Source organism: Suncus etruscus, chromosome 11 (assembly GCF_024139225.1).
Source record: "Suncus etruscus isolate mSunEtr1 chromosome 11, mSunEtr1.pri.cur, whole genome shotgun sequence".
Classification (NCBI taxonomy): Eukaryota; Metazoa; Chordata; class Mammalia; order Eulipotyphla; family Soricidae; genus Suncus; species Suncus etruscus.
The window spans coordinates 76177806-76197341 of record NC_064858.1 but is presented as its reverse complement, the minus strand read 5'-3'; the positions used below and the strand labels follow the sequence as shown (position 1 = coordinate 76197341).

General features: G+C 47.1%; 1 protein-coding gene across 3 annotated transcripts in view; it reads left to right on the top strand.

Annotated features, from left to right (window-relative positions):
* The first annotated feature begins 437 nt into the window (after nt 1-437).
* CERS5 (ceramide synthase 5) overlaps nt 438-19536 on the top strand; it is a 36935-nt gene continuing 17836 nt past the window's right edge. For 2 of the 3 annotated variants that reach the window (XM_049783510.1, XM_049783508.1), the window contains exons 1-2: nt 438-704; nt 19277-19382. In XM_049783510.1, the coding sequence (XP_049639467.1) occupies nt 496-704; nt 19277-19382 (315 nt within the window). In that variant the 5' untranslated portion in view covers nt 438-495. Of the gene's footprint in view, nt 705-19276; nt 19383-19536 lie in introns of those variants that run through there. The other variant, XM_049783509.1, reaches the window with a different exon arrangement.

Sequence of the window (19536 nt, the reverse complement as noted above, 5' to 3'; positions counted from 1 at the left end):
AGTGCAACTATCAATCACTTTATAAATCATGGTTCTTTAACTAAATACAAAAATTGGGGCGGGGCGGAGAGCTAGCATGGAGGCAGCGAGTTTGCCTTGCGCGCGGAAGGTCGGTGGTTTGAATCCCGGCGTCCCACAGGGTCCCCGAGCGAGCCTGCCAGGGGCGATTTCTGAGCGTCGAGCCAGGAGGAACCCCTAAGTGAGCGCTGCCGGGTGTGGCCCAAAGCCCCAAAGCAGAGGACAGGGCCTTGGGCGGGGCGGGGCCTGCTCGGCGGGGCGGGGCCTGCTCGGCGGGGGCGTGGCTCCGAGCCGGGCGGGTCCACCCTGGGACTCCAGCAAGGGGCCGGAAGGGTGTGCCCGGAGGCGCGGCCCGGCCCGGCCCCGCCCCTCCCTGCGCTCGCTCGCTCGCTCCCTCCCCCGGGCCGGGCGGCGATCCGTTGGCCGTGGCCGCGGCGCGGGCAGGCTGGAGCGGCGGCGGCGGCCGCGGCGCGTAAGATGGCGACGGCGGCGGCGGGCGCGCAGCTGCGCCTGTGGTGGGGCTGGCTGTGGAGCGAGCGCTTCTGGCTGCCGCGCAACGTGAGCTGGGCCGACCTGGACGCCGGGCCGGACGGCGGCGACGGCCTGGGCTACCCGCAGGCCCGCCACATCCTGGCGGTGTTCCCGCTGGCGGCGGGCGTGTTCTCCGTGCGGCTGCTCTTCGAGCGGTGAGAGGCGCCGGCGCGAGATCGCGGGGGCCGGGGGGCGCGGGGCTCGGGCCGGGGCCGGCGGCCGGAAGCGAGGCGAGGCGCGGCGCGGCGCGGCGCGGGGAGCCCGGAAGCGGGGCCGAGGAGCGGAGGCCCCTCGCGGATGCTGGGCCGGGCCGGGCCGCGCCGGGCGGGGGCCGCGCCGCTCGTGGAGCCTCCGGGCCCGGCGCGTGGCGCGGGGGGCGTGCGGGACAGGCCGGGGCGCCGTTCGGGGGCGCTGCGGGGAACGCGGGCAGGTAGGCCCCGGGTCTGCGGAGCGAGGTGCGGCCCAGACCAGACCGAGGCCCGCAATGAGGAACCGATCGGATCGAGACACACACACACACACACACACACACACACACACACACACACACACACACACACACACACACACACACACACAAGCTGATGGCGAGATGGGAAGAGAAGCTCCAGACCCGGACGGACCACGCGCTCACCTGTCGCATCACTCGTCCCCTTTAGGCGTGTGTGTGTCTTGATTTCACTAAAAGCATGCCCGGCTTCGACCAGAGTGGACCAGTCTGTAGGGAAAGCTTGGTGTCCTGCAGTCCAAGGCTTTCCCCCCCCCCCCCCAAGGCACGATGAGTGTTCCTGTTGATGGCACACAACTAACTGGCCTTGGAGGCTAGAACTGGAGGGGCGTGATCACCCCGCATGGAATGCAGGTGCTGGGCCTTACTTCGGAGAGGGCTCAACGTTGGTTTTTGAGTCATCTTAGGGGTGAATTTTGCAGAATCCCCACATACTTTGCCCATCTCTGGTCTTAGTTTCGAAAAGTTATTCATGATTTCCGTTTTCTTGGAGTGGAGCAGCTAGAATCTGCTAACAGCAGATATTTTCAAGGAGGACTTGATGAGAGAGAGACAGACACAGAGACAGAGACAGACAGAGACAGAGAGAGAGAGAGGAGAAAGGAGGAGAAGAGAAAGAAGAGAGACACGTTTTTGAGCCTCAGGGGTTTTACTCCTGGCTCTTTGCTCTGAAATCACTCCTGGCGGGGCTCTGGGATGCCGGGAATTGAACCCAGGTCCGTTCTGGGTCAGCCGCGTGCAAGTCCAACGCTCTGCTATCCTTCCGGCCCCTTGATGTGATTTTTATAATATGTATTTAATAGGATAGTTTTGTTTGTTTTGGTGGTACTTAGGGGCTTGTCCCCAGCAGGCTTGTTTGCTTTGGCGGAGGGATTGGGTGGGGGGGGGGGGGCGGCTTGGCGTCCCACATGCAAATCTGTGCACTAGCCATTTTTACTATCTTTGCAGCTCTGTAGGTAATTTTGATCAAGGCTGTTCAGACTCTTGTAAGGACATTTCATGGTTCAGGTAATGAAGGTGACACTGAACTTTGACAGGACTGGGTGGGGTTTTGATTTTGATCCCAGGATCAAAGCTAGGATTTCAAGTACATTGGCAGCAGATGTTCTTTTACTGATCCACACTTCACTACTTCCCACTCCCCCCCCCCCCCCCATTCCATGGGTAAGGCTGACATCTTTTGTTCATTTGGCTTCACCTAAAGTAAGAATGCCCTTTCAGGCCGGATAGCACAGCGGTAGGGCATTTGCCTTGAAAGCAGCCGACCCAGGACCAAAGATGATTCGAATCCCGGCATCCATATGGTTCCCCGAGCCGGTTAGGAGCGATTTTTGAGCAGATAGCCAGGAATAACCCCTGAGTGCAGCCCGGTGTGGCCCAAAAACAAAACAAAAAAGAATGCCCTTTCTACAATGTGAATAAGTTCTAGATCAAATTGCCTATTAGGGCTAGGGTAATATATTGGAGGACTGGATCACAGGGAGTTAAACCCCCTAGCATTGAGCAAGGTGTGGTTGAAAAACAGCAAAAGTGGAGTGTAACTCTGGAAAAAAAGTTTTTATTTTTTGGAAATTTAATATTAACTTATAGATTGCTCCTTTGATTTGCATAATGTTATGGGCCTGAAACTTTGCAATATAATTTATTTTTTGAACCACACCTCAAGTGCTCAGAAATGAATCTTATCTCTGCTCAGGGATCACTCCTGAGTGGCCCAGGGAAACCTCTGGAGAGATGGAGATTGAACCGAGGTCAGCTATGTGCAAGGCAGGTACCTAACCTGTTGTACTCTCTCTGTCCCGTAAAAACATTTTTATTATTATTTTTTTGTTTTTGTTTTTTGGGGTCACACCTGGCTCTAAGCTCAGAAATTGCTCCTGGCAAGCTCGGGGAACCATATGGGATGCCGGGATTCGAACCACCTTCCTTCTGCATGCAAGGCAAACGCCCTATATCCATGCTATTTCTTCGGCCCTCGTAAAAACATTTATGTATGTAGTTATTTATTTATTTATTTATTTATTTATTCTGTTAGTGCATTGTCATGAAGGTGCTTTGCCAGACATTCAAGTGCAAAAATAAAGATAACATTTACTTAAGCAAATAAATCCCAAAGATACAATGTCTTTTCTGGGTTGTCAAGAACTTAGTGTTCATTTTGTTTGTTTTCCATGCCAAGGGTTGAACCCAGAGCCTCACACTACACTTATGCCATACAGTATTTGGAATGTCATTGTTGACCTTTTATTAAAAAAATTTTAGTAGCCCCCCCTTATTTTATTTTTTGGTTTTTGGACCACATCCAGCTGCACTCAGGGGTTACTTCTGGCTCAGTGCTCAGAAATCGCTCCTGGCAGGCTCAGGGGACTATATGGGATGCCGGGGATCAAATGTCAGATCAGCCATGTGCAAGGCAAACGACCTATCTGTTGTGCTATTGCTCCAGCCCCTCCCCCTTTTTATTTTCCTTTGGACCACACCTGTCTATCCTCAGGGCTCCTGGCTCTGAACTCAGGAATTACACCTGGTAGCTTGGTGGTGCTGGTGATTGCACTTGGGTCAGCTACTTGCAACTGTACTAGTGCTCTGGTCCTCGGTGTTGTCCTTTTTTATTTTAAGAATCAAACATTCTTTGCTTTGAAGCACCTCACACATTCAAATCAAAAGCTCTTTTGCTGAGTGACAGACATCTAGTTCACCCCCTGTACTGTTGAACTGTACTGTACTAGTTCCCCTTTTCCCAGTGTTCTACTATTTATGTTTTTTTTTTTTTTTTCTTTGGTTGGTTTTGGTATTTGGGCCACACTAGCAGTGCTCAGGGGTTACTCCTGGCTCTGCCCTCAGGAATCACTCTTGGTTAAGGAACCATATGGGATGCCAGGGATTGAATCCGCTTAGCTGCATGTAAGGGAAGTGTAGTACACAAGATAGTACACACTGTACTATCACTTTGACACCAGTATTACACTTTTTAAAGTAGTTATTAGATCCAATATTCCTGGGGTGAACAAAAACCTCTTGTCTTTCTTAGTAGCAATCTAGATTCAGATATTCTTCACTTTAAGCTTTTTTATTATTATTGTTTTGGGGCCACACCCAGCAGTGTTTAGGAATTACTCCAATCCTGGCAGGCTCAGGGGACTGACTATATGGAATACCTAAATAGAATCCAGCTTGACCATGTGCAAATCAAGCACCTAACTAGTAGTATTACCTCTCTGGCTTTTGTCCTTCATTTTAGCTTCTGTATACGAGTGCTGATAAAAGAAAAAGACAACTTCATGACTAAGAAGGAAAACCAATTACTTAAGACACAGAAAAAGATTCATTGTCTAGAAAAGATTTTCTTTCTGGGCCAGAATGATAGCTCAGCAGGTAGGGGGTTTACTTTGCATGTGGCCAGTCCAGGTTTGAACTCCGGCTGAGCCACCCAGGAGTAATTTCTGAGCACAGAGTTAGGAGTGACCCCTGAGCACCACTAGGTGTGGTCCAAAAACCAACACTCACTCACTCTCTCTCTGAAATATGTATATATACAAAACACAAGTATACATACATATGTCTGTATGCCAATATGTAAATTTTCTCATAGTAGTGCTAAGAAGAAATAACTTGTTTAAAAACACCCATTTTATATTAACTTAGATTTCCGATGAGTTTTGCCCGATAACTGAAGGCATGTATCTCTTGGCAAAGGCACTGGAAAGGCTTCTTTACCAGTGGGAATTCTATCTGACTGTTTCTATGGTGCTCTAGTGTCAGGGGAGTAATTGAATGGGAATACCAAGTTGAATGTATCAGGTATGATGTTTCTTTGGTACTAAGACTGACACTTTGTTAATCGCATATTTGACCTTGGGAAAGTTTAACGCTGGAGGCAGGCTTGTTATTTTGTTTTTCTTTAAAAACTTAGCAGGCCAGGTCCCAGAGAGATAGCACAGCCGCGTTTGCCTTGCAAGCAGCCGGTCCAGGACCAATGGTGGTTGGTTTGAATCCCGGTATCCCATATGGTCCCCCATGCCTGCCAGGAGCTAGCCAGGAGCTATTTCTGAGCAGACAGCCAGGAGTAACCCCTGAGCACCGCCGGGTGTGGCCCAAAAACCAAAAAAAAAAAAAAAAAAATTAGCAGGCCAGAGAGATAGCATGGAGGTAGGGTGTTTGCCTTGCATGCAGGAGGACAGTGTTATGAATCCTGGCATCCCATATGGTCCTTCTAGCCTGCCAGAAGCGATTTCTATAACCCTGAGCACTGCCGGGTGTTTGGGTGTGACCCAAACAAACAAACAAACACAAAAAAAAAAAAAACCAAAAAAAACTTAGCAATGTAGCTGACTTCTAAATTACCAAATTAATTCCTCTTACTGTAAAGTTAACAGAAGACTCCATATAATTAAAAAAATATATCGGGGCCGGGCGGTGGCGCTGGAGGTAAGGTGCCTGCGCTAGCCTAGGACGGACCACGGTTCGATCCCCCGGCGTCCCATATGGTCCCCCAAGAAGCCAGGAGCAACTTCTGAGCGCATAGCCAGGAGTAACCCCTGAGCATCACAGGGTGTGGCCCAAAAACCAAAAACCAAAAAAAAAAAAAATATATCAAGACACTCAGGGTATAGTATTCATATAATGGTTCATTAGTCTTTCCTACATTTTATTTCTCCTACCCCATTCTCATTTTCTAGATGTGATTCATGTATAGACAATAAGCCATGAGTGTGGCTCAGTGATAGAGTACATCCCTTACACATGTTAGGCCCTGGTTTCCATACTTAGCACCTGTAATGGGGGAAAAGGATTATAAACCGAAGAGCTAAAGTTAGAATTCCATTCTAAGATTTAGAAACTAAGACTTAGAAACATTTTGAGGCTTTTTGTTTTGTTTTATATTTTGTTTTTGGTTTTTGGGCCACACTCGAAAGTACACAGAGGTTACTGGCTCTGGGCTCAGAAATTACTCCTGGCAGGCTCGGGGACCATACGGGATACTGGGGATTGAACCTGAGTCTGTCCCAGGTCTGCTGCGTGAAAGGCAGCCCTACCACTGTGCTATCTCTCCAGCCTCACATCTTGAGGCTTTTCAGAGGTTGCATATTCACTTACGGGAAAAGCTAAACTCAAGACGAAGATCATTTCCCCAGCTCTTTTTTTCCACTATGTGATATGACATCTTTTCGTGTTCCTTAAATCACCTTTCCAAAATCTTCGTATAATTTTTTCTTGGTTATTTAATGTATTTGACTTGGATTTAGCTTTTTTGTTTGCTTCAAATTATTTTACTTAATTTAGTGAGGTATTACACTCTGCCCCTTGATAAACTCTATTTACTCTTTCAAAAATTAGAATTTACAATTTACAGTCTTGTTTATATTTTGTTTTTGGGCCACACCCAGCAGTGCTGAGGGGTTACTCTTGGCTCTGTGCTCAGATATCGCTCCTGGCAGGTTTGGGGGACCATATGGGATACTGGGAATCGAACCCAGGTCTGTCTTGGGTCTGCCGTGTGCAAGACAAACGCCCTAGTGCTGTGCTATCTCTCAGGCCCCTTAGCCTTCTTCTTTTTTTTTTTTTTTTTTCCATAGCCACATTGGCTAAACTTCTTAGAGAATTGTAGCTCATGTGATAGGAATGATTTGAAAAGGTATTTGGTCATAGAGTGTCTTTAATCTTGTACTTGAACTGCAGATAAGACATATATACCTTTGTGTGCCTACTGCTGATTGATTTTATTGTAGTAGCCTGTATCTTGCAAAATGAATATAAGTAAAAATATGAGCATGTGATTGAGTTCACTTTTTTGTGTTGTTGTTTTGTTTTAGGGGGGTTTGGGTCTCACCTGTGATGCTTCAGGGGTTACTTCTGGCTCTGCACTCAGAAATTGCTCCTGGTATGCATGGGGGACTATGTGGGATGCCGGGATTCGAACCACCGTCTGTCCTGGTTCGGCTGTGACAAGACCCTACCACTGTGCTGTCTCTCTGGACCCTGAGTTCACTTTCTTCTGCTGGAATGCACAAGAGAAATCATTGAGAACTTGATCGTCAATCTGAACTAGGAGTTTGGTTTCCTTCAGCGAGAGAACAATAAGTTTTTGTTTCTTTTGATAAATTTCACACTATATTTGTATGCTCTGTACCTTTGTACAGTTTCTTCCTCTTTTCCATCCCAAATACATATTTCCCCTCCATCCCAGAAATATGCTCTAATTCCCCTGTCACTCTCTACCTAGAGTGATCCTTGAACAGAACCAAGAATAAGTCAACAGCAGAGCTTGATTTGATGTACCCCTCCTCCCCAACAACAACAACAAACAGCAATATTAAATAAAGAAGGGTGGGGCCAGGCCTGAGAGATAGCATGGAGGTAAGGCGTTTGCCTTGCATGCAGAAGGTAGGTGGTTCGAATCCCAGCATCCCATATGGTCCCCTGAGCCTGCCAGGAGCAATTTCTGAGCATAGAGCGCTGCCGGGTGTGACCCAAACAAGCAAACAAAAAAAGAAGGGTGGGGCCAGAGCTATAGTATAGCAGGTATAGCATTTTCCTTTCATGCAGTTGACCCAGGGTCAAGTACTACCAGGGATAATTCCTGAACACATTGCCAGGTGTGGTGCAAAAGCAGAAAAAAAAAAAAAAGCAAAGGGGGATTAGTATAGTAGTATAGTACAGGGATATGGCCTTTCATACAGCCTATGCAAGGCACCCTAGTATATAGTCCCCTGAATACTGCTAGAGTGAACCCTGAGCACTGTTGGGTGTAGGCCCCACCCCCTCAAAAAAGGAAAAGGAAAATTAAGAAAATAGTTTTATTTTGATAAATAAAAGGAGAGAGAAAGAACACAAGCTGTGACGTGGGCAATAGATATTGCACTCTATCCTTTTTTTATTTAAAGTTTGGAGGGTGGAGAGATAGCATGGAGGTAGGGCATTTGCCTTGCATCCAGGATGGTGGTTCGAATTCCGGTGTCCCTTATGGTCCCCTGAGCCTGCCAGGAGCGATTTCTGGGCATAGAGCCAGGAGTAGCTGCGGAGTGTGACCCAAAAACCAAAAAAAAAATTTTTTTTTAATCTGCCTTTTTTCGTTCGTTTGTTTTAGCCACACCCTATGAATCTCAGGGTTTACTCCTGGCTATGCGCTCAGAAATTGCTTCTGGCTTGGGGGACCATATGGGATGTCATGGGATCTAACCTACGTTCAACCGTTCAACCGCTAGGAAAGAGGAGCTGGAGAGAGCACAGCTGTAGGGCATTTGCCTTGCATACAGCCATTCCAGGACAGACTGGCTCGAATCCTTGCATTCCATATGGTTCTCCTATGCCTGCCAGGAGCGATTTCTGAGCACAGAGCCAGGAGTAATCCCTGAGTGCTGCCAACTGTGACCCAACCCCCTTCGCCCCCCAAAGATAAAGAATAGGAAAGAGTAACATGCTCTTGTTGATGTTGCAGTACACATCCAATTTGAAAGAATAAAAGTACACGTCTCAAGTGTGATGCAGACGAGAGTTATTCATGCACCTTGTGTTTGAGCCAGCAACATTATGTGTGCAGTTACCTACACATGGATCCAGGGAGCACTTTTCCTTTTTAGGGGGAGGAGTTGGTCACCCAGGTCTGCTGGTCAACTTTATTTTGTTTTTGTTTTTGTTTTTTGGGTCACACCCGGCAGTGCTCAGGGGTTGCTCCTGGCTCTGTGCTCAGAAATAGCTCCTGGCAGGCTCAGGGGACCATATGGGATGCCAAGATTTGAACCACTGACCTTCTGCATGGAAGGCAACCACTTTACCTACATGCTATCTCTCTGGCCCTGCTGGGTCAACTTTTTTTTTTTTTTTTTTTGGTTTTTGGGCCACACCCTGTGACGCTCAGGGGTTACTCCTGGCTATGTGCTCAGAAGTTGCTCCTGGCTTCTTGGGGGACCATATGGGACGCCGGGGGATCGAACCGCGGTCCGTCCTAGGCTAGCGCAGGCAAGGCAGGCACCTTACCTCCAGCGCCACCGCCCGGCCCCTGGGTCAACTTTTAATGCTACTTTTTTTTCTTTTGGGCCACACTCGGCAGCACTCAGGGGTTACTCCTGGCTCTGTGTTCAGAAATCCCTTCTGGCAGGCATAGGGGACCATATGGGATGCCAGGATTCAAACCACCATTGGTCCTGGGTGGGCTACTTGCAAGGCAAACGCCCTACCTCTGTGCTATCTCTCCAGCCCCCTTAATGGTACTTTAAACATAAAATTGTTAGAAGTCTAGTATGTGGGGCTGGAGAGATAGCATGGAGATAGGGCGTTTGCTTTGCATACAGAAGGACTGTGGTTCAAATCCCATATGGTCCCCCGGGCCTGCCAGGAGCTATTTCTGAGCATAGATCCAGGAGTAACCCCTGAGTGCTGGTGAGTGTGACCCATTAAAAAAAAGAAGTCTAGCATCTAGTTTCTTGAGATTAAATGGGACATCATCATAGGCTCATTTATTTTGAATAAGTATTGCAAAATGAATTTTATGTTGCCAGAAGAAAATTGTTTTGTGAATAATGCTGGAGATAGACAAGTACTGTTATTCTGCTAGCTCATTTTAATACTTTTTCTCTTTTTTTTGGGGGGGGGGCATGGTCAGGGGCTCTCAGGGATTACTCCTGGCTCTGCACTTAGAAATCCCTCCTGACAGGCTTGGGGGACTATATGGGAAATCAGGAATCAATCCGGTGTCCATCCAGGCTTGGCTGCCTGCAAGGTAAACGCCCTATGGCTGTGTTATCACTCCGCCCCACTCTTCTCTCTTTTTATTTTGTTTGCTTTTGGGTCACACCTGGCAGCGCTCATGGATTACTCCTGGCTCTATGCTCAGAAAAAGCTGGCAGGCTCAGGGGACTATATGGGATGCCGGGATTCAAACCACAAAAATGAGAAAAGACAGGCCAGAGAGATAGCATGGAGGTAGGTAATTTGCTTTGCATGCAGAAGGACAGTAGTTTGAATCCCAGCATCCATATAGTCCCCTGAGCCTGCCAGCTTTTTCACTGGGAGTTCTGAAGAGCCTTCTCTGTACCATTCTTATCAGGAACTGAATGTATTTGTTTGCTAGCCTCTAGTATAATTGGCAAGTGTAATTGCCAATTCACTTTTTGTTAACATTTCTTTATTTAGGTTTTTTTTTTGCGGGGGGGGGCACACCCAGCAATGTTCAGGGATTACTCCTGGCTCCACACTCAGAAATTACTCCTGGCAGGTTCAGGGGACCATATGGGATGTTGGGAATTAAACCCTTGGTAGGTCGCATGCGAGGCAAATACCCTACCCACTGTTCTATTGCTCTGGTCCCTTTTTCTTTATGTTTTAGGGTTTTTTTTTGGCCACACCCAGCAGTGGCTCTGTGCTGAGAAATCGCTCCTGGCATGCTGGGGGACCATATGGGATGCCTGGAAACCTAGGTTCCACCTGGGTTTGCTCTGTGCAAGGCAAACACCCTACCACTCTGCTATCTCTCTGGCCCCCTTTTTATTTCTTTTTATTTTATTTTTTTTGGTTTTTTGGGTCACACCCAGCAGCGCTCGGGGGACCATAGGAGATGCTGGGATTCGAACCAATGACCTTCTGCATGAAAGGCAAATGCCTTGCCTCCGTGCTATCTCTCCGGCCCCATTTCTTTTTAACTATTTTATTGAGGTACTGAGCTTTGCAGTACTGTTAATTATATTTTCATGTATACATCACTCCAACACCACACCTACCTCTAGACTGCAGGGGTCTCAAACTCAATTTACCTGGGGGCCGCAGGAGGCAAAGTCGGGGTGATCCTTGAGTGCAAAGTTAGTAGTAAGCCTTGAATATTGGGGGGTGTGACCCAAACTAAAACAAAACAAAACAAGATTCCTCTAGGACAGGGCCACAGAATGTTGTATGAAGGGCCGTGAGTTTGAGACCCCTGCTCTAGAGGAACATGTGTCCTTTTTTTTTTTTTTTTTTTTTGGTTTTTGGGCCACACCCGGCGCCGCTCAAGGGTTACTCCTGGCTGTCTGCTCAGAAATAGCTCCTGGCAGGCACGGGGGACCATATGGGACACCGGGATTCGAACCAACCACCTTTGGTCCTGGATCGGCTGCTTGCCAGGCAAACACCGCTGTGCTATCTCTCCGGGCCTGGAACATGTGTCCTTTTACCAGAAGTCCAAGAGCCCCTCTTATCTGTCCCCCCACTCCTTTCACATAAACTTAGTTCTATGGGCAAAGCCTTTAGAAGAACATGAAAAATTGAAGCAGATGTGCTTCACGTTTCTTAGCACTCATTTCTTGGTGGGGGTGTAGTTTGGGCTGTAAATAGCTGTACTCAGGGCTTACTCATGACTGTGCTCAGGAATCACTCTTAGTAAGGCTGGGGTTCATATGGGGTGCCAGAGATACCAGAGGATCAAACCTGGGTCAGCTGCATACAAAGCATTTGCTCTCTACCTATTTACTGTATGATAGCTTCAGTCTTTAACCTCTCATTTCATCTTCCTCTTGTAAGCCCTGTTAAATCCACTCACTGCATGCTGATTTTTTTTTCTATTCACACCCACTTCCGTAAAGGAGATGAAGAACATTTTTTCTCTTCCTCATAAACCAACTGACTCCTCCCTGATCTCTCATGTCACACAGAGCCTGATAGTATTAGAGGTCATCAAGATGTGAAGAGAGGCTTTAAGAATAGATCAAAAGGGCCTGGAGAGATAAGCGCAAGCAGCGGATCCAGGACCTAAGGTGGTTGGTTCGAGTCCCGGTGTCCCATATGGTCCCCCCTGCCTGCCAGGAGCTATTTCTGAGCAGACAGCCAGGAGTAACCCCTGAGCACTGCCGGGTGTGCCCCCCCCCCCAAAAAAAAGAATAGATCAAAAAAATTATTATATAGATAAATACAGTGGCTATAAGCAAATGACACATATATATGATATGTTATATATACACACAAAGTTTAAAAAAAATTTGCCAAAGTATGGACTAAATTAGTAACCAGACTTTATTAAGGGAAACTGCTTATTCCTTTGTCTCCTTAAAAGTATTCTGATGGGCTGCAGCAGTGGCGCAAGTGATAGGGCGTATGCTAACACAGGACCGATTTCTGAGCGCATAACCAGGAGTAACCCCTTGAGCGTCAAAGGGTGTGGCCCAAAAACCGAAGGGAAAAAAAAGTATTCTGTTGGATGTAAATTGTAAATGATAAAATTAAATCAGGTTTGCAGAGCCAGCAGAGCAAGATTGAAAAAATGGTCACATGGTTCTGTTCTTATCTAAGAATCTTTTTTTTTTTTTCTAATCTAAGAATCTTAATCCGCTCCAGATGATCCAGATTTATGTGTTCCTCTTCTCTGGGAAAACTTGTTACATCTAGGCTTTCTTCACAGTGGGTGTTGATGCTTTTCAGACAACCCTGAATCCTCATGCCTGAGGTCTGAAATGGAGACAATGTTTTCCTCACAGAAAAGAAACATTCTGAAATACTTTTTTCTTTTTGGGCAACATCCCATGACCATGACGCTCAGGGTTTACTCCTGGCTATGCACTCAGAAATCGCTCCTGGCTCGGGGAACCAAACTGCAGTTCTGGATAGGCTGCATGTAAAGCAAACGCCCTACTCCTACCGCTGTGCTATTGCTTAGGCTCCTGAAATACTTTTTTCTTTCGGCACTTCCTATTGGGCCTGAGTGCTAGTTCCTTTGCCTAGTATGCAGCCAGCCTAGGATGGACCTGGTTAGATTCCAAGCATCCCATGTGGTCTCCAGAGCCTGACAGCGATTTCTGAGCAGAACCAGGAGTAACCCCTGAGCACTGCCAGGTGTGACCCAAAAACAAAACAAAACGAAACAAAACTAGGCTGTCTCCTGAATGGATAAAGAAATTAATGAAAGGAGTCAGCAAATGAAATTTGTATCCTTTAGAGTTGGAAGGAGGACATATACCTATTAAGATTTCCTCTCTCAGAAGTAATTTTAGGCAGGTGAAAACTGCTTCTAAGGAATTCAGTGAATTTGACCTCTTTGTGCCTGAATCTATTTATCTTGTTTCTACTTTATCTTGAAGGTAAATGAGGAGTTTTTACAAAAGGAGATAACTACTATAATTTGAATACAAAAATTTGAAATCAGGGCCCGGAGAGATAGCACAGTGGTGTTTGCCTTGCAAATAGCCGATCCAGGACCAAAGGTGGTTGGTTCGAATCCAGGTGTCCCATATGGTCCCTCCGTGCCTGCCAGGAGCTATTTCTGAGCAGACAGCCAGGAGTAACCCCTGAGCAAAGCTGGTTGTAGCCCTAAAACCAAACCAAAACAAAACAAAACAAAAAAACAAAAACAAAAACAAAAATTTGAAATCAGTTTTTCTTTTTTCTTTTTGGTTTTTAGGTCACACCCGGTGACGCTCAGGGGTTTCTCCTGGCTATGCGCTCAGAAGTCGCTCCTGGCTTGGGGTACCATATGGGACACTGGGGATCGAACCGTGGTCTGTCCTAGGCTAGCGCTGGCAAGGCAGACACCTTGCCTCTAGCGCCACCTCGCTGGCCCCAGTTTTTCTTTTAAAAAAAATTTTTTTAAAACTATTATTGGGGCTGGAGTGATAGCATGGAGGTAAAGTGTTTGCCTTGCATGCAGAAAGCTGGTGGTTCGAATCCCAGCTTTCCATATGGTCCCCTGAGCCTGCCAGGAGCGATTTCTGAGTGTAGAGCCAGGAGTAACCCCTAAGCACTGCTGGTTGTGACCCAAAAACCAAAACAAAGAAAAAAATTTATTATTGATTGATTGGTTGGTTTCTGGGCCACACCTGGCAGTGCTCAGAGGCTATTCCTGGCTCTGCACTCAGAAATCACCCATGGCAGGCTGGGGGACCATATGGGATGCCGGAATCAAACAGGTCCCCCCGTCCCCCCAGTTGATCACATACAAGGCAAATGTCCTACTGCTGTGCTTTCTCTCCCGCCCTGAAACCTTTTTTCTGAATAGGAAGGCAGTTTTCCTAGATAAGAGGAGCTGATTACTCAAGAACTGTGCTCTGTTATAGAGTCCAGTCAGTGTGACTATTAGGTTTTTCAACTTTCAAATGCAACTATAAGGTTAGAGTATGCACTGGGATTTAAAGTTTTTTTTAACATTGGGGAAAAATTAGATCTCGGGGTTTGAGTGTTACAGCAGTAGGATGTTTGTCTTGCACGTGGCCCACCTGGGACAGACCCGGATTCAATCCCCGGCATCCCATCCCATATGGTCCCCCGGGCCTGGCAAAGATTTCCTTCCTTCCTTCCTTCCTTCCTTCCTTCCTTCCTTCCTTCCTTCCTTCCTTCCTTCCTTCCTTCCTTCCTTCCTTCCTTCCTTCCTTCCTTCCTTCCTTCCTTCCTTTCTTCTTTTGGGTCACACCCAACAGCACTCAGGGGTTACTGCTGGCTCTCTGCTCAGAGTCTTGCACGTGGCCCACCTGGGACAGACCCGGATTCAATCCCCGGCATCCCATCCCATATGGTCCCCCGGGCCTGGCAAAGATTTCCTTCCTTCCTTCCTTCCTTCCTTCCTTCCTTCCTTCCTTCCTTCCTTCCTTCCTTCCTTCCTTCCTTCCTTCCTTCCTTTTTTTGGGTCACACCCAACAGCACTCAGGGGTTACTGCTGGCTCTCTGCTCAGAAATTGCTCCTGGCTGGCTTGGGGGACCATATGGGATGTGGGAATTCGAACCACCATCCTTCTGCATGGAAGGCAAACGTCCTACCTCCACCCTATCTCTCTGGCCCCCAAAGAGTGATTTCTGAGCACAGAGCCAAGAGTAACCCTTGAGCACTGTTGGGTGTGGCCCAAACACCCCACCAAATAGATCTCAATTCTTTTCTTGGTGAGGGTGGTAATCTTACATCCAGTAGTGCTTAAAGATTACTTCTAGTTCGTGCTCTGGGGGGTCATTCTTGGCAGGACTTGGGGGACCACATTGGATGCCAGGTCTTAAACTTGGGTTGGCTGGGTGAAAGGTCAGTCCCTACCCACTGTACTATGGCTACTTAGTTCTAATATGGATTTAAAAAATTGGGATTATGGACTGGAGAGATAGCAAAGCAGAAGGGTGTTTGCCTTTTTTTTTTTTTTTTTTTTTTTTTTTTTTTGGTTTTTGGTTTTTGGGTCACACCTGGCAGCGCTCAGGGGTTACTCTTTGGCTCTAGGTTCAGAAATCGCTCCTGGCAAGCTCGGGGGACCACATGGGATGCCGGGATTCGAACCACTGTCCTTCTGCATGCAAGCCAAATGCCCTACCTCCATGCTTTCTCTCTGGCACCTGGTTGTCTTTTTTTTTGGTTTTTCGGGCCACATCCATTTGACACTCAGGGGTTACTCCTCGTTAAGCGCTCAAAAATTGCCCCTGGTATGGGGGACCATATGGGTCGCCAGGGGATAGAACCACGGTCCTTCCTTGGCTAGCGCTTGCAAGGCAGACACCTTACCTCTAGCGCCATCTCGCCGGCCCCAACACCTGGTTGTCTTTTGAAAACTTTTTACCCTATGACCAAAGTCCCTGAGCATGAGGAAACCATTATTCATAACACAAAGTTACAAAAAGAATTTTATTCATAGATCACTGTTGCTAGATACTTTGTATTTGTGGAAACTCTTCTGTGTACTAATATTTCATTTTATATTAATTTATTTTGGGGAGGTTTGCACCTGGTTATATACTCGGGCTTCTCACACTTGGGGGTCTATATGAGGTACTTGAGTCTCCTGCCTGCAAAGCATGTGTCTCAATTCTTTTTTTTTTTTTTTTTTTTTTTTTTTGGTTTTTGGGCCACACCCGGTAACGCTCAGGGGTTACTCCTGGCTATGTGCTCAGAAGTTGCTCCTGGCTTGGGGGACCATATGGGACACCGGGGGATCGAACCGTGGTCCGTCCAAGGCTAGCGCAGGCAAGGCAGGCACCTTACCTTTAGCGCCACCGCCCGGGCCCTTTTTTGTTTTTTGTTTTTGTTTTTGGGTCACACCCGGCAGTGCTCAGGAATTACTCCTGGCTGTCTGCTCAGAAATAGCTCCTGGCAGGCACGGGGGACCATATGGGACACCGGGATTCGAACCAATCACCTTTGGTCCTGGATCGGCTGCTTGCAAGGCAAACACCGCTGTGCTATCTCTCCGGGCCCGTGTCTCAATTCTTTGAATTATTCTGATTCATATGTACAAACATTTTAGTCATGTTTGAACTCTTTAATTTTTTTTTTTTTTTTTCGGTTTTTGGGTGGTCACACCTGGCAGCACTCAGGTTACTTCTGGCTCTACGCTCAGAAATTGCTCCTGGTAGGCTCGGGGGACCATATGGGATGCCAGGATTTGAACCACCGTCCTTCTGCATGCATCGCAAACACCCCACCTCCATGCTATCTCTCTGGCCCCAATGTTTAAATTCCTTTTAAAAACAATACACAGGGACTTCTGATTGTAGTTTCTCATTTCTGCTGTTATACTTGGGGATGGGAGAATCCTCCATCCTATCCTGGTGATGCTCAGTGATCACTCCTACAGGGCCATATGTGATGCTGGGAACAAACCTCTAACTACCACATGTAAAGGTAGTGCCCTACCTGCTGTTCTATTGTCCTTTCATACTTCCTTTTGCTTTGCTGACCTCATATGCCATTGTTTCTCTCTTTTTTCTTGTTCTGTTTATTTGTTTTGAGGTCACACCTGGCATTGCTCAGGTGTTACTCCTGGTTCTGTATGCAGGAATCAGCGGTGCCAGGGATTGATCTGAGTTGGTCACATGCAAGGCCAGTGCTTTACCCACTGTACTATCTCCGCCATTGTTTCTTTTTGGAGGGATGTGTGTCACACCTGGTGGCACTCAGGGTTTACTCCTGACTCTGCACTCAGAAATTGCTCTTGGCAGTCTCGGAGGACCATATGGGATGCCGGAAATCGAACCAGGGTCTGTCATGGGTTAGCCACGTGCAAGGGAAATGTCCTACTGCTGTGCTATTGCTCTGGCCCCCGCGCCATTGTTTCTTTGAGCTTTAAACATCTTCAACATGTCACTAGTCTTTCTTTGAGAGCTAACTGAGCTGGTTGGTACTATAAGACCCTTCCGTGTCATTATTTTTGCTTATTTAGTTTGTTGGGCTTCTTTGAGTCCATTGTGTTTTCTGTGTTCCTGCTGCAACTAAGGGTGAATCTTTGCAGTTAGCTCCTGGAAGTCTCTAAGAGATTAGGTTGGGTATTCATCTTTTCCTTCCATACCTGTCTTCCTCCAGTGTGGAAGTGTAAGTATGTACTATGAGGTGTAGTGAGTAGAGTTACTGCTTCAGAAGATGTGGAGATGGGTCTGGAGACATAGATGGCAGATGTCAAGCGTAAAAACTGCTGGTACCCATGTGGAAGGGAAGGGGAATCCACTTCTGGGATGTCAACTGGAAGGGTTGAAGGAGTAAGCAGAGGTTTAGGAGATGTGGAGGTACACCTCCTGAGATCACATAGGGATTTTGTTAATGACAATTCCAACTTTGTACATCTGGGATATACAATCTCAAGATTATACATTTCTGGGAGGGTCCAAAGCTCAAAGAGGGTTAGCTCAATGGACTAAAGGCATGTTTTGCCTGATGGAGGTGCCAGCATCAAGTGGTCCTGAAGCATCATAAAAAGGAATAAACCCGGGGCCGGGCGGTGGCGCTCGAGGTAAGGTGCCTGCCTTACCTGCGCTAGCCTAGGAGACGGACCGCGGTTCGATCCCCCGGCGTCCCATATGGTCCCCCAAGCCAGGAGCGACTTCTGAGCGCATAGCCAGGAGTAACCCCTGAGCGTCACCGGGTGTGGCCCAAAAACAAAAAAAAAAAAAAAAAAAAAAAAAAAAAAGGAATAAACTCAAACATTGCTGGCTCCAAAAAATAAAAATAAAAAAGCGGGGCCGGAGAGATAGCACAGTGGCGTTTGCCTTGCAAGCAGCTGATCCAGGATCTAACGTGGTTGGTTCGAATCCCGGCATCCCATTATGGTCCCCCGTGCCTGCCAGGAGCTGTTTCTGAGCAGATAGCCAGGAGTAACCCCTGAGCACCACCGGGTGTGGCCCAAAAACCAAAAATAAATAAATATAAATGAAAATAAAAAAAGCTTTAAAGGGACCGGGGAGATAGCACAGCGGTGTTTGCCTTGCAAGCAGCTGATCCAGGATCTAAGGTGGTTGGTTCGAATCCTGGCGTCCCATATGGTCCCCTGTGCCTGCCAGGAGCTATTCCTGAGCGTAGAGCCAGGAGTAACCCCTGAGCACTGCCGGGTGTGGCCCAAAACAAAAACAAAAAAAAAAAGTTTCAAGAAAAAAGTTTTGGTCTTGACACATTTGGTCTTGTGTGCCATACTTTGAATAGCAGATTTTTGTTTTGTTTTGTTTTTCTGTTTTTCGGGCCACACCCGTTTGATACTCAGGGGTTACTCCTGGCTAAGCGCTCAGAAATTGCCCCTGACATGGGACCATATGGGACGCCGAGGGATCAAACCGTGTGTCCTTCCTTGGCTAGCGTTTGCAAGGCAGACACCTTACCTCTAGTGTCACCTCGCCGGCCCCTGAATAGCAGATTTTATAGATAGGGGAAAACAAGACGTGTTTGAGCCTCACCCAATGAGACTCAGTGCTCAGGGATCATTTCTAATGGTGCTGAGGAGACCCTGAGGTGGCAGATATTGAACCTGGATTTCCTGAATATGTACCATTTACTCCTCATTGTGTGCTGTCTCTTACTCTGATAGATGTTTTGTTGTTGTTGTTATTGTTTTTGGACCACATCTGGTAACCTCGTTACTCCTGGCTATGCACTCAGAAATTGCCCCTGGCTTTGGGGACCATATTGGACGCTGGGGGATCAAACTGTGGTTCCTCCTTGGGTTAGCTGTGTGCAAGGCAAACACCCTACCACTTGCGCCACCACTCGGGCCCCCACCTGGATAGAAATTTTTTTGGTTCTAAATAGGTGTGATCAGGAAAGCCAGGGAAAAATAGGAATAGCAGTTATATTTCCATCCTCCCTCCCTTTTGTGAGACTGGGCGGGGGGGTTTATATACTGTGTGCCATGTTCCAATATTTATTTAAATGGGTTACCTCTTAAGTAAGTCCAGAATATGAAAAAGGTTTGCCTTCTAGCCAGGTATTTACCCATTTTCTTCACCCCTTTTCTTCTCATCAGTTCCTTAATCATGTATCTTTCATACTTAGCAAACTATACTTAGAATATACTTTTGGTTTTTCCATTGCAGGTTTATTGCCAAACCTTGTGCACTCCATGTTGGCATCCAGGACAGTGTTCCATATTTGGTCCAGCCCAATGCTATCCTTGAGAAGGTGTTCATATCTGTTACCAAGGTAAGTAGGCAAAGAAACAGGAAAAATCATGAGTTCCCTTGTAGGGCAGAGGAAGATCAAGAGCAATTTGCTCATAAGAGTTAACGATAGGGTAGAATGATTTTTCACATTTGGGGCTAGTCAGAGTAGCTTAAGGAGAACTTTATGTCCTTAA